This window comes from Pagrus major, chromosome 4 (genome assembly GCF_040436345.1).
Source record: "Pagrus major chromosome 4, Pma_NU_1.0".
NCBI lineage: Eukaryota > Metazoa > Chordata > Actinopteri > Spariformes > Sparidae > Pagrus > Pagrus major.
This window is the reverse complement of record NC_133218.1, coordinates 4305075-4319275: the sequence shown is the minus strand read 5'-3', so window position 1 is coordinate 4319275 and position 14201 is coordinate 4305075. Positions and strand designations below refer to the sequence as shown.

Genomic DNA, 14201 nt, shown 5'->3' with positions numbered 1-14201 from the left:
GGTTTGAACAGACGATGAGAGTCAGTTGAAAAATTTAATATCATCTTGAAGTTATAGAACTCGGTCCATTTGTATGAAGGACTGTACTTAGTTACAATATTGAGGTACTTATAATTACTTACTCAAGAACTTTTTATTCAGTTAAGCATTTGTATAAAGTCATTTATCTTATGTATCTTATTGTTACTGTTATATGGCGCTGGAATGAACAAAAACAAGTACAGTTCTTCAGTATAACTTGAGGTACTCCTATTTTACATGAGTATCTTCATTTCATGCTACTTCACTACATTCAAGAGGAAAATACTGTAACTTTTACTTTACATTTATTTAACAGCTGTGGCTACCAGTTACTTTTATATTTTACATAGAAAAGACAAGATCATCTTATAAAATATGACGCATTGTTATAGATTAAATAGTTTAAAATAGGTGAATCTTGATTCCATTAACTACAACATTAAGATTGTGCTACATATTGATTCATCACTAACAATCCAATATTATAATATAGTTATTCAACACTGACTGGATTTATCCGGCTACATAATGTGTAGTTTTACTTTTAATACAATAAGTACAGTTTTATGATAATACTTTAATACTAATAATATAATAACACTAATACTATTTTACTTAAATTAGATTTTAAAGGCAGAACCTTTACATGTAATTGGGTATTTTTCCACTGTGGTATTTGTTGCTTGTTGTTACTTCTTCCAACTCTGATGAATGCCAATTTTAAAACTATGTAACACCCTGTAACTAAGAATGTCATAGAAAGGCTGCAGAAACAAGTTTATTGTAATTACATGCTCATGCAGCACATAGCTTTGTGGAAACCTTAAGAAGCACAAAGGTCAGGGGCCAACTACTGTAACACTGTCAGTGTGGCTGTGGACTCAGTTTTAGCTGCAGAGTAACGGGGGCAGGTCGAAGCAGATGGCCAGACAAGCTGCAGCCGCATCCATACCTCCAGGGAGCCGTGTTGTCTGTCCCGGTATGCACTTCAGGTGACCTTTGACCTCCGTGGTGTGAAGGATAATGCTGACCGTGACTTCATGGTTAGGGTCTGTGTTACACACAGTTCAATCATCACATCCAGGCTGCGTTACTGGAGGGTTTCCAGGAGCGCATTACCTCAGCGGTGCACTAAATGTGTCCACGTCCGCACAAGAGCACAATCCAAAAGCATTACAGCGAATCAATTTATGATGTGAGAGGTGTCGAGTTTCACTGCAGTACTCTGTGCAAATGTTTCTCCCTATCCAAGGAGATTGTAGAACCAAATGTCCAGAGAGAATATGATTATAAATGCCATACATCTTATGGAAAGATTCCTCACTGAGGCAATAAAATGAAAGCTTTTCTTTTTCAAGTTTCTTTCAAATATTATGTAAGGGCAAGTTTATGAAAGTAAGATGGAGGTACATGCATTATACTACCTGGCAAGGCCTCAGAAACTGCATTAGAGATCAGTTTTTCTTTAATATTCCATAAAATGAATGAATGATAACATCTATTAGCTATTTTATAGGTCTATCTACAGTTCTGGGTATTATTTTTTATAATTTCCTTCACAAACATTCAAAAAGGCAGTTGATCCGCTCCACAGATATTCCCCCAAAAATCAAACAAATACATAAAATAATAAAAATAAACAGCAGAAATAAAATAAGAATAGTGAAAGCTACATTAAAATTAAAAAAATAGAAATACAACAAAAGAAACAATAATAATGATATATATACACATATACACACATATGAACAAAATAAATATACATGTATACACATACCCTATAAAGACAAACATAAAAATACCTAGGAAACAGTCAATCTACAGTTTTGTTTGAGATAAAAAAAAAAAAAAAAACCTGTGTTAACTGTACAAAAAACAGTTAATTTGGCTGTATCCCTCATGGAAATCCAGCCGACAAGAAGGCATGACGTCACTCTAGTTTGACTGTACAGAAATACAGTCAGCTACCTCAACGTTTCAACGCTAAAACATCTCATTAATCTCCGGCCAGAATGTAACGCAGCCACGTTAAACTGTTTCGATTAACGGAGGTCGGCTGTGACCACGGACACACCCGCCGTTCACAAACAAGTTGGATAGCGTCACTATATTTATACGTCGCTTTGCCCACCATTGATTGAGAGCAACAAGTTCCCACCCATTCTCTGGAGGGCTGTTGAAAGTCTTTCTGTGAGCAAGAATGGAAACCAGTCAGAGAGCGCCAAAACAGTATATCACAACATTTCAGCACAGAATAACTCCTGGAATGGGCTCAGTCATAAAAATGAATCCAGTTGGCAGAGAAGATGGGGCCTCCATGCATCCCACTGATATATTTTTCCTACTTTATAATAATCAGGGTGTCTAGTAAACAAATTTGCATGTTCCCAATTTGAAATATTGTCCCAAGGCTCCATTTGTCAGCCATCTTTTTGTCTTAACTTGTGAAATAGAACCTGAATGACTTCAATTGTTGTGTACTTTTGGCATGAGGAATAAAAAGGGTTATTAAAGGTGCTATATGTAAGAACTGGACACCCCACAAATTCATACTTCAAATAGGGGCAGCATGTCACCAGAGTTGCTGCTAACTGTTGCTGCTGTTAGCTAGTAAGCTCACTTAGCTGCCAGTTATTTGTCTGTACCTCTGAGTGTTACTATGAGATAGGATGGGCCAGCATGTTAACTTCAGTAGATATCTCTGCAACGCAATACATAGACATCTTCGACATAACGTCAAAACCGCAACTTCTTCACATTGTGTGGAAAATCTTAGTTAATTTTCAATGTTTAAATGCTTAAATTCTTACGTATTGCACCTTTAAGTCTGGTATTCTAAAACTCGAAAAATAGTGGAAAAAACTGCACTCACCTGGTATCAAACTTAGCTGAGGCGTTGGAGCTGTAAAACATCACAATAAGACAGAAAAAGAACAGAAAAAAGCATCTGCAGACTCGATCTGTACAAACAGGACTACAATTCCCTTGATGTTTAGCCACACAAGTTCAACAGTGTTCTGCATCAAGGCTAATCATTTGATGCTCTTTTAACCTGCTGTACTACAGTAGTGTTTGTGGTTGTTTAGTGTGTGTTTGTTTTGTGTCTCTTTGTGGTTGTTTTGTGCAGGTTTGTGGTTGTTTTGTGTGTGTTAGTGGTTGTTTTGTGTGTGTTTGTGGAGGTTTTGTGTGTTTGTGGAGGTTTTGTGTGCCATGGTGGAGGTTTTATGTGTCATCGTGGAGGTTTTGTGTCCCCACCCTGTGTGTATTTAACCTGAAATCACTTTTCATAATTTGCTTGAATTGAGCTTTCATCCAATTTAATGCGTTGCTTCTAAAACCAGTCGGCAACATAAGTAAATTTTTGAACATGTACATTGGCGTAAAGTTACAAGTTACCATTCAAGTAGTGTACCTTGAGTGCAACTTTAAACTGATTTATAATTTATACTTTTCACTGCACTTTATTTAACAGCTTTAGTTATTAGTGACTTTGCAGATTTATATAATTAATGCAAAATATTCACTGTTAAAACATGATGTATTATTTAGATTAAGCTACCCAGCAGAAAGCATAGAGTCATGACCTTAGAGAGGATGCTCAGCGACCAGATGGGTTGGGTTTGCCAAAGAGCCTGAGTAGCGCCGCACAGCAAACTGCAAGTGCCCCTGAAATCCTTGGAAGAAGAGTTCAAGGTAACGAGCAAAAGAAGTGGTTCAGTACAGTGACTCAAGTGATCCAAACGGCTAAAGCGAGGATTCAAGTGAGGACTGGTCGTAAGTGGAGGGTAGAGGAAGCTGATCAGGAAACAGAGACAAGGCTACATCACAAGAGGCTGGTGGGCGTGGTCACACTGGCACCAGCTGGGCTAGGATCCTTTCCAACTCTCCAGCTCAGCAACACCAGAGGGAAGGAAAGGCACTATCTAGTTCAAGAGAAGGTGAGAGCAGTGATGGAGGAGACGAGAACCTGCATGGCAGTGGGGAGGAGGAAAGGAAGAGGAGAGCCATCCGCAGAAGCGATTTTAACAGCAACTGACAAAACATGCGTACTCTACCTTTAATTTTGGCACCCCAGTTGCAGGCACTGACCTTTGTTTGGTCTCTCTGAGACCAGGTACCTCTCCTCTCCGGGTCAGATCACCATACAGGTCAGAGTTCGCTCCACTTAAAGCTGCTTCTTCACTGGCTTTCTGCACAGTTCTGAATGCTGAACTCATGAATCCAGGGCTCGCAGGAGCAAAGCAGAGTCCCACCGCTCACTGAGGGAGAGGAGGAGGCACTTTAATATCACATCATGACTACATGAAGGTCTGAGAAGAGGACACGGGACACTTACTGCAGTCTTTGATTTCAGGCAGTGTTGACGCCATCCTGTCCGGCTTCCCACACTTTCCTGGTGTTTCTCTTATTTGATATGAACCTGCACATTCACACACTTTAAAAGCACATCATCCTGTACAGTATGATCCGAGGCATTATTTATATACAGTATGTCAGCACAGTCTCCTTTTTTTGTTTACAACACAAAACATAACTATATCTGACTTGTAGGATGAGTGGCAGTGAGCTTTAGGGGTGAAGCTCAGCTCCATCATGCCTTGGTTAAAGTCCTCAGGTCTCTCAGGGTCCTTCAGTGTGTGGGCCAGACTCCTGAAATAGAGTAAACACATTAATCTTAAGATTATATTTGATCATTTTTTTCCTTCGCTGTGATCACACAAAACAAGGATATTAATTTTTCAATGTTCAGAGAGCATATTTAGGCTTGGGTTGAATTATCTGAAACCAAATGGGGAAAGTGAGAGCAGACTTCAGAGAAAAATCAGACCATTAGTGGTGCGAGCTGAGGAAGAGTCTGTAAATTATCTCCACTGAAATGTCTTTTGGATTTGTTCCAGGTCCAGTTTTCTATTTTCATATTTCTAAGTACTCAGTATGTAAAACAGGTTTCCTTGAGATCTAAACACCTTCAATCAAATAAAACCTCACCTAAGGCAAGACGTGCTTATTGATACAGCTAACTATATAATACTCAGACACACGGCAATTCAAAGTGCTTTACAGAGACATAGAAATACATCAAAAATAAAACATTAAGACATTTGGAAAATGTTAAAATTGTACTTAAAAGACAGAGGATACAAAAAGTAAAAATAGTCACAGATAATAAAAAAAAATTAAAAGACAAAAAAAAAGCAAGCAAGCAGGCAGGCAGAGATTAAAAAGAAGTTATGAATGTACTTATTTGAAAGCCACAGTGAACAGTAATGTTTTACAACCTGATTTAAATGAGCTGACAGTTTTAGCAGACCTCAGGTGTTCAGGGAGTTTGTTCCACATGTGGGGAGCACAGAAACTGAAAGCTGCTTCACCTTGCTTGGTTTTTGATCCTGGGAACACTGAGTAAACCTGTCCCAGATCACCTGAGGGGTCTGGATTCTTTGTAACGTACAAGCAGGCTTGGGGAGTAACGGCATACATGTTACAGGATTAAGTAATTAGGATACAAAAAAACGAATAATTTGAAGATGTTGTAACATTTCAGCTTGTACAACATAAATGTACTTGGTGATTCTGAGGTAATCTGTTTCCTGACTTTTTCAAAGGAAAGTGAACTTTTAAAATTCACAGTGCGGTCTTGAGTAACACCAAAAACAGCACTCTCGTTATTAATATTAGTAATAATATAGTAATAGTAATTAGTAACATAAGTAATTTTGTTTATTTAATTTCTTCTTTTATTTTCTTCTTTTCATAATATTAATATATGGTATTATGGCAGTTTTATCTGAGTAAATTTTTTTAACCTATTTTATTTTATCAGTTGCATGAGGGTTAAAGTAATCATCCCAACCCTGCGTACAAGTAAATCACATGTATTCAGGCCTGAGAACACTTAGTGCTATTTAGATGAGTCATACGATATTAAAAGTCTATCTTTTGACACACAGGAAACACATTAAACCAGAACTTTTGTTTGGACTCATCTGAGACGTACACACAGAAAAAATTCTGTGCAGACAACAGCAAAGCTGCATAAAGTGTGTATAAACTACTTTTGCTGCTCAACATGACCTCATATGTATCTGTCTGCTATGTGGTGTTACAGGCAGCACCTCCAGGTATATTTCATACCAGCTGCTGATATAACTTTATAAATCTCTCACTGAGCTCCTGTTAGCATTCATCAATCTGATAAGAGATGGCAGAGAGGCAACATACTAACTTTATCAGACATTATTAAACACAACACATGGACCCCTTTGGCTAATTGTGCTGTATTCAGAACTTTTTCACATAATCAGCTCTAAGGATGGTAGTATGAACATGTTAACATTATACAGCAGGATCATGGTTACATGCCAACAATCTCCCACAGACACACACACTAACATGCAAAACTGTCTGTATAAACACGACGAGGAAATGACCAGTTAATAAAGGAAGCTGAGCCGCTGGTTACAGGTTTCCCAAACCCTGCAGTGCATCTGCAACAACTTTAAAGTAAAAGCGGGCGAGTGAGACAGCACCTGAGGGACTGTTAGCTGGGATCAAACCATAGACTAATGGAGCCTTGACAGGACACACTGCTCGGCCTTGCTTCTTACAAAATACACAGTTGCTAATCAGATTAAATGAAGTCATTTCATTGATATTTAAGTTCTCTGCTCTTTATTTGTTATGTTTGGTATTGAAGTAATCCAAAAGTAGCAGAAAGCAATCGAGTTACATAACTTTAATACACGGATCCTCCCCAACCCTGGTCAAGACATTTTCCAAATCAATGGCTCTAGAGAGGGCCTTTCATGCTTTTAGTGGACACCTTAGGGGATGGTGAGACGAGGGGTGTTAAGTTGGTTGCAACCTCCATCCTCCCCTCCGAATCAGTTTTTTTATTTTCTGCTTTGTTTGATTCCAGATTTGTATTTTCCCAGCTGTTTCCTGATGGGACAGAACATTGAATGAGTACTTATACAATCATTGACCTACATAATAACTCTTGTTTGACACCTGATTTAAGGAGGTGAGATGGACAAGCTTGTCTAGAACATCTGCATTTCACAGGTACAGTCCATAGTGTGATAGAGAGCCTTATCTCAGGAGAATCACGCTGCACATCCAGTGGAGCATCTCATTCTTGCCTTCGCTTTTCATTTCTTTGGTGATGTTGTGATATGGACCTGACCTACTTACACCTCCTCAACAAAAAAGACACGGTGCACACCTGGAAACAGTGCTGTCCAGGATGTAGCTGTGTCTGTCTGGACTTCTTGATAGGCTGTTGCTTGTTTTAATCAGCTGACTCTCACGCATGCTGCTGTAAATTAAGTTAAAATGATTCCAAGTTGTAGTTGGTTGCAGATGTGGTGCGACAGGACAGGATGTATTGTACAAGAACCAACACTCAGGTCACAGACAGGTCTGAGCTCATATTATAGAGCTGTATGGTTTGTGTACATTTATGTATGTATGTATGTATGTATGTATGTATGTGTGTGTACTCCAGGCCTGAGGGGTTTAATGTGATGAGTAAATATGAACCACCTGGAGATCCTGGAGGGGAAACCTTGGCTGCTGCTCCTGAAAACAATTACACACAGCACTGATGAAGAGCAGCGGTGAGTGAGTTCACTAATGCAGCTAATGCATGGTCATAAATTAAAGCCAAATAGATGCAAATGTATTTGCTTTTAATGCAGGAGGAGCTAAAACCTGTTGCAGCAAACAAGTTTTCTGAACATATATCCAAGTCAAGTACTCACAGGCAGACTACAAGTAAAATGCAAGTCTTTCATGGTCTGTGAAATGCTACAATATTTAAGAGCTGAGCTGAGACCAGGAGGAAGAGTTGCAGTCCTACACGCTTTTTGGTTGTAGTAATTAATTTTACATTATGCTACCATTGGTCTAATAATTGTTTGTGAAATGTCATTATTTTCTGGTTTGTTACCACTATTATCAAACTTGTTTAAAGGCCAGGAGCTGTCTTCATCCTTGAAGCTCACTGAATAGCTTTGCACCAACATGCACAGTGAGGAACAGGACTGAAACCTGGGTCCCTTAGATGAAGAATGGCCTTCTCTCTCTAATTACGACAACTTGCGTCGATAAGCCCTTTGTTGATTTAGTGCAGAACAAACCCACCAATACTAAGAAGCTTTATTTTATGCCACAGAAAGCTGTGTTTTATTTGCCAAAAGAGCAAAGAGCAGGGTGCAGGATTTTGTAGGATTTAGGTTTATGCAGCTCAGTTTAAGTTATCCAGCACATAACAAAGTACCTGTGTGTGATGATCCTTCAGATTCTCACGCAAAACCTCAGTGCACTTCTGTAGGTTTAGTGTCGAGACCTGGGACGACACTGAGTCAAATTCAGTTTCCTGGTGAGCTCTCATGGAATGGACTTGGTAAATTGGACATTTAGAGGCAAATCTATCTAAATTAATGTGCCTGTCCCTGGGCTCTTTGTCTCACTAATGCAGTGTGCAGCCTGGGTGGTGAGTGACCCAGCTTTGTGGCATTTTATGAGGACAATAGTAAACCCTGACGGCTCGTCAGACTGGTTACTCCGGGTGAAATATGCCTTTGGGATGTAGATGTGTGCAGGATGCCAGAGGGTGGAAACAGTCCAAGCAGTGTGAATTTAAGAGCAGTGCAGGGCCGTGAGCCAGAACAGGACATTGTGCCCTTTTCTTATGCAACACGGTTACTGATGGGTATTCCTGATTGTACATTATGTGGTCAATCAACTAAGTCTAGTTTCATTTAGTCTGAACACCTCTTGAAAATTACCCTTCAGGTAGGTCGGCAGTTACATATTACAAGACACGACAATGATGTTATATTCATTCACTCTCCCTTTTTCTGAAATCACGTGAAAAGTCTATGAAACATCTTTGTTTATCCTCGACCAGGTTTAAATGTGCTCAACATGTCAGTCCATGTTGAAACCCTAAATCCTGTTCCAGCTGATATTTTAATGCTCTCTCATAAACATGTCAAAGGCCACAGTCTGACTCTGAATGGTTTAGTTGTAAATAAAGAGTAGTTTGACCTTCCTGTACTTTCTTAGTTGAAGGAACAATGCTGGATGACATTTTGTGCTTCTACCCACGTTCTGCTTTGGGACTCTATGGAAATGATATCAGTGGAAAGGAAAATATGTTTCCTTTTACAGATGAACATAAAATCATTTTTAAAACTAAATCTCTGTTTCAGCTGTCTGAATAGACTTCTTGCAACTACTACACAAAGTAGTTTACAGTTTTTTGTGTTTTAGCTTTAATTTGCTGCAATTCATCATTTTTCCTTCCAATAACGAATGTTTTAATTATAAGCTATTGCAAAGCAGTCAAGTTCCTTCATGTTTCTTATGAATGTTTTGTCTGATTCTTAGTGTTGTTTACTTATTTTCGGTCTATTTAGCCTGATTTATGTCACAATAATTTCATTATTTATTATGTTTGGCAGTTTTTCTTTCATCATTTATTACTGATACATTTTATTTTTTTGTCTATAGGACGTAAAAATACCCATAAAATTAAAAGGTGCTCAATGCTGATGGTTCTGATTATTTTGCAGCCTAGAAGTAAAGGTTTAATTACAGATTTCAGTCTTATGGGAATTATTTTATCACGTTCAACAAAATTATTCTGTCCCACATTTATGCTTCTTTAAATGTATGACCTGACAATCGAATTCTTCAGCAAGGTAATCATGTATTTATCATCATTCTTAATAATAAATACATTTAGTAAAATGTGAACATATTAACATGCATGACAATTTGATGAGAAGACAGCTGGGACCTCAAATAAAACCCACAAATCAAATGTATCATTTTGTCATCAAAATGTGACAACTGTAGAATTTATTCAATCAACAAACGTTGAGTTTGACACTTGCCTTTTGTCAGAACATAACTTACATTCCACCACTCTACATTGCCCTTTGTCCCATAAACACTCACCGCACACAGTGCATTAAAATGTCTCCAAACAAAAAGTATGCAGTTGGAGACATCTGTTTCCAGCTGAATAGACAGAATGACTGGAACAGATGTAACATAAAAGTCGGAGCCAAAATTAAGATTCACATTCTTATTGTCAATTCTAGTTCATTTAAAATGACCCTGAGCAATAATCTGTGTAAACATTTCTACATTCGCTCCAAAATAAAACAACGGAGAAATGAAAAGTCTGTGCCTCTTCTACATGACACATTCTCCATCATCTCTAAATATGTACAAGGGAGTAAATTCCTTTTACAGGCATGCTGGTGTTCTTGTTTACATATTGTATTTTGCTGTACATATACAAGGAATAAACATGACACCAACAGTTCAATGAATCATTAAAGATTCAGGACATTGCTTTATCTTTTCAAACTTGTTTCTATAATGGAATATGATAAGAGACTGTAATAGAAATATACTTCATATATAGTTATATACGGTATTCAAGGAGTGCATTCAGATGCTCCAGCAGTAGATATGTAGAGGCTGACAGCTGTTCTGCATATAGTGAGAGGGCAATCAACGTGCTAAGGAAAAGACAGAGCGCAGCAGAGGTCACTCTGAGCTAGACTCTGGATCAGTCTGCACCACTCAGCCCTCTTCTGGGTGATGTAGGCCGGGGTGATGATTTGCACAGGAAGGCGTGGCGAGCCCTCCACCCTGGCCTTCTCACATAAGGCCTCAGCGATACAGATAACATACATGCCGCAGTCATAGCTGTTCTGCTGCGAGGGGCACGGCTCCTCCACAAACATCGCTTTTCTCCCTGCACCCAAGAAAGGCTCCAGCTTGCTGGCAATGCGCCGTGCGTGCAGTGAGTTGCTGCCGTTTTGTGAGTCATAGTGGGCAAAGTGGTTGGAGTTGTGGTGGTAGACCAAGAGGCTCCAGTGGGATCCCCCAGCGGTTTGGTTTGAGTTGTCATTAACAGCTAAGAAGACCCAGTGACGAGAGGCGAGATCCAGCGGCTCCAGAAATATAGCTAACTCATCGGGGCAGGAGGCACACTTGATGAACTGAGTGACCTCCGGACTGATGAAGATGATGGTTTCCCCCAGGACTCGGAAGCGCTCAGCAGCAAAGTACTCAAAGGCAAAACCAATGACTTGGTCATTGAGCCAGTAAGGTCCTTCCAGTAAAGACACATCAGAGCGCCGTAAAAGGCTGTCGTGGTAGCTCAGCACTACAGGGTCCATCCTCCAACACAGTCAGAGAGGGTCAGACTGAAACAAACAGAAGATTTTAATTTGGGCTGCACGATACAGTAAACAAATCTAATTACAATTATTTTGACACATATTGCAATTGTGATATGATTGACGACTAGTGAGAATGATAATTTATGCATCAAGTTTAATATTCACTGAAAAAAACCCCAATAAAATCAAGATGATGTCATATCCGTTGGGTACCATACCAAACAAACGTGTTCTTACATCTGGAGAACAAGATTTGTGGGTCAAGGCATCTCTGCAGCACTACAGTACTTCATTATAATGCTGTTTTGCACATTTTTTTTTACCTTAAACAAATAAATTAAGCTTCTTGCAATTTAAATATTGTACTTTGTCATATTGTTTTTCATATTTTCATGAATTGTGCATTTGTGTGATTAGTCAATCATCAAATATTTTAATAGTTGATTCTCCATTCCACTTTCCTAATTATGAAAATTGGCTTCTTTCTTTGTCTCATGTGACTGTAAACTACATCTCTTCGGGTTTTGAACTGTTGGTGGTACAAAAAGGAAATGGTGATTGTGATGTGAATTTTTCATTTCTTCCTGAAATTTTGCGGAAAAACATTAATTCTTTAAGTAAGAAAGTAATCAAAGGATTCATCAATAATGAAAATGTATGTTATTTGCAGCTCTATTCAAAGGATTCAAGACTTTATCGTCATATGCAGAAATAAACAAGTCAGTAATGCAATGAAATAGTGGGTTCATTATGTCTCTGCCTGGTGCCGTCAATTAAGCTATTTGAAATATGATAGAAACAAATAAAACAACGAAAATAAATGCAAATTGATATCCACCCACAGCTTTTGTACACCCATACATAGTGACGTAAACTATTGCAAATACAGCAAGCTGTAAAAGTATGTGCAAAATTACAAACAAGTTGCATTAAGCCCTTTGTTTGCCATTGTGGGGGGCTCTGTATCATCAAGCTGCATTGGGTTGTAGATCAATAAGTCATAAGAAAAGTAATCAAACTGGACTGTAGATCAGACAAAACAAGCAATCTGAAGGGATCATTTCAGTTCTTGGACCATCCCATTGACTTCAACTTCAGTTTATTTAAAGTGCACATCACCCAGACTCTCTTCATATTTTACACACCAAAGATTAATTTAAAAAAGAATCCACTGATTTAACTATTAAAAAATAACTGTCATTTGCATCAGTAGAATATTTAGCACTGGTCCAAGTCTGTTTTTTCACAGAGAAACATTTGTGTAATTAGTTGCAGTTTGAAAAGGACACTTTACTGCGCCATGTCACAAAACCTGAACATGATGATGACAACTATTGATCATAAATGGATGTGTGCAAGAAACTAGAGTACAGGATGATGAAGCAGTCAGTCTCAAAGCAAACGTACAGTAACAGATAAGACTTTAACATTACTAGAGCTAAAAGAAGGATCCAGTTTTGGCTCCATCTTGACTCAGTATGTGTGGATCGTTGACGTTTCTGAGGGACGTTACCTGGAAATAGCCGACTGGTATCTAAACATGTTTTCAAATATTTATAATGGAGTTTAATGGTCCATAACTGACAAACTACAGGGTGCCAGTGTCTGTGTAATGCCACTGCAGAGTGTCACATTACTGCAGTGCGTTTAGCTCCTTGTTTGTGCCAACAGGCAGCTCACTGCTGAAACGGTCTTTAGCTTTAGCATGAGCTAGCTAACCACCACTTTCACCATCACACGACGCTTAACAACACCGCTAAACATTCATGGTAGCCTGTAGAACATACACTATGGAGTGTCAAATTAAAATACATACTGTTGATCCAGTGTCCATACCTGTAAGAGACACATTCAAATAAAAAGTACCACGAAAACTGCAGCCTTGTCCCTCATTGCAATGACTACCGTAAACCGCTGCAGGGTGACGTTAAACGTTTTGCGACAGTGTATCTATCTACAGGGGTTGAAAAAATTACGAACGCTTCACAGTTAGCGGTTATACAAGAGAAATACATATGGAAAAATCAACACGACACTCTTACATAAACTCACAATAGAACCACCTTATAAAAAAGGTTGTGTTATTTACTGCTTACTTCCGGTTGTGTCGCTCCGTCCATGGATGTTTTATGTAGACCTGGATACAGCGACAAAGATGGCGCCCCACACGTCCCCTACAAAAATCGCTCACAACGGCCAAAAAAGCCTATATTTTCTCACGCTTGGCCCATTGAGCATGCGTACTAGAGTTCTTCAAGCCTGTTTAGAGCTCTAAAAAATGTGTCCATCGTTTAAAGCAGCTCTAAAACATGGTTGTTAGTGGTGATGGAACTTGTGATGAACCCGGAAGTTGCAATACCCCGTGCGGCCACTACGCTAAGCTCACCTCACAGTGCAGCTCTGGTGCTGGTGGTAGGGGTGTGTGTGTGTGTGTGTCTCCGTCCTCCCCCTGTATTTTCTCCCCGCCCAGGAGCGTCGTGAACGCGCACCGCTGCGCGTACGTGAGCGGCCGCACTGATTAGCAGGGCGAAGTAGAGTTTTCAGCGACCGTCACCGAGCTGCGAAGGACTGCTTTTTATTATTTCATACGAACAGCGAACACGCACGGATAAAAAAAATAATAATGCGCAACTATCCTGCGCGGACTTGAATTTCGAGGAGTTGTGCGGGGACGAGCGGCGAGAGGGAGAAGGAAACAAATTAAATCAGCGGGAATGCAGGGAATTAAATAGAGACTTAGGCATTTTGTCTGGCTACAAGTGTGTCTCTGCGGCTCTGCACACCAGCCTGACAAGAGACGAGAAACTTCACCTCCGGTTTACTTCAGCGTTCACGTCTGGAGGTAAGAGTGTGATGTTTGGGAGCTGGACCCTGCGGTGTGGTGGGCTGCTGCTCCGGGCTGGAAGCAGCAGCCTCAATGAATCATGAAACTTGTTCTTTTAATCTCCACTCATTTGCTTTGCAGGATGG

The 14201-nt window shown here is 39.4% G+C and overlaps 1 protein-coding gene across 4 annotated transcripts; it reads right to left on the bottom strand.

The window, feature by feature from the left end:
* Positions 1–9857: 9857 nt before the first annotated feature.
* Positions 9858–13611, bottom strand: senp8 (SUMO peptidase family member, NEDD8 specific). 4 transcript variants are annotated; one of them, XM_073464624.1, is made up of 2 exons: positions 13328–13611; positions 9858–11255 (listed from the first exon to the last, which is right to left on the bottom strand). In XM_073464624.1, exon 2 carries the CDS (start codon positions 11226–11228, stop codon positions 10563–10565), a length of 666 nt encoding a protein of 221 aa, XP_073320725.1. In that variant the 5' UTR covers positions 11229–11255; positions 13328–13611; the 3' UTR covers positions 9858–10562. The 4 variants fall into 4 exon arrangements, with proteins under 4 accessions (XP_073320725.1, XP_073320728.1, XP_073320726.1 ...); XM_073464627.1 differs by lacking the exon at positions 13328–13611 and adding an exon at positions 13284–13308; XM_073464625.1 differs by lacking the exon at positions 13328–13611 and adding an exon at positions 13048–13237.
* Positions 13612–14201: the final 590 nt, after the last annotated feature.

Coding starts and splice junctions, on each gene's coding strand:
- senp8 (XM_073464624.1), bottom strand. CDS start 11,228: ATGGACCCTGTAGTGCTGAGCTACCACGACAGCCTTTTACGGCGCTCT.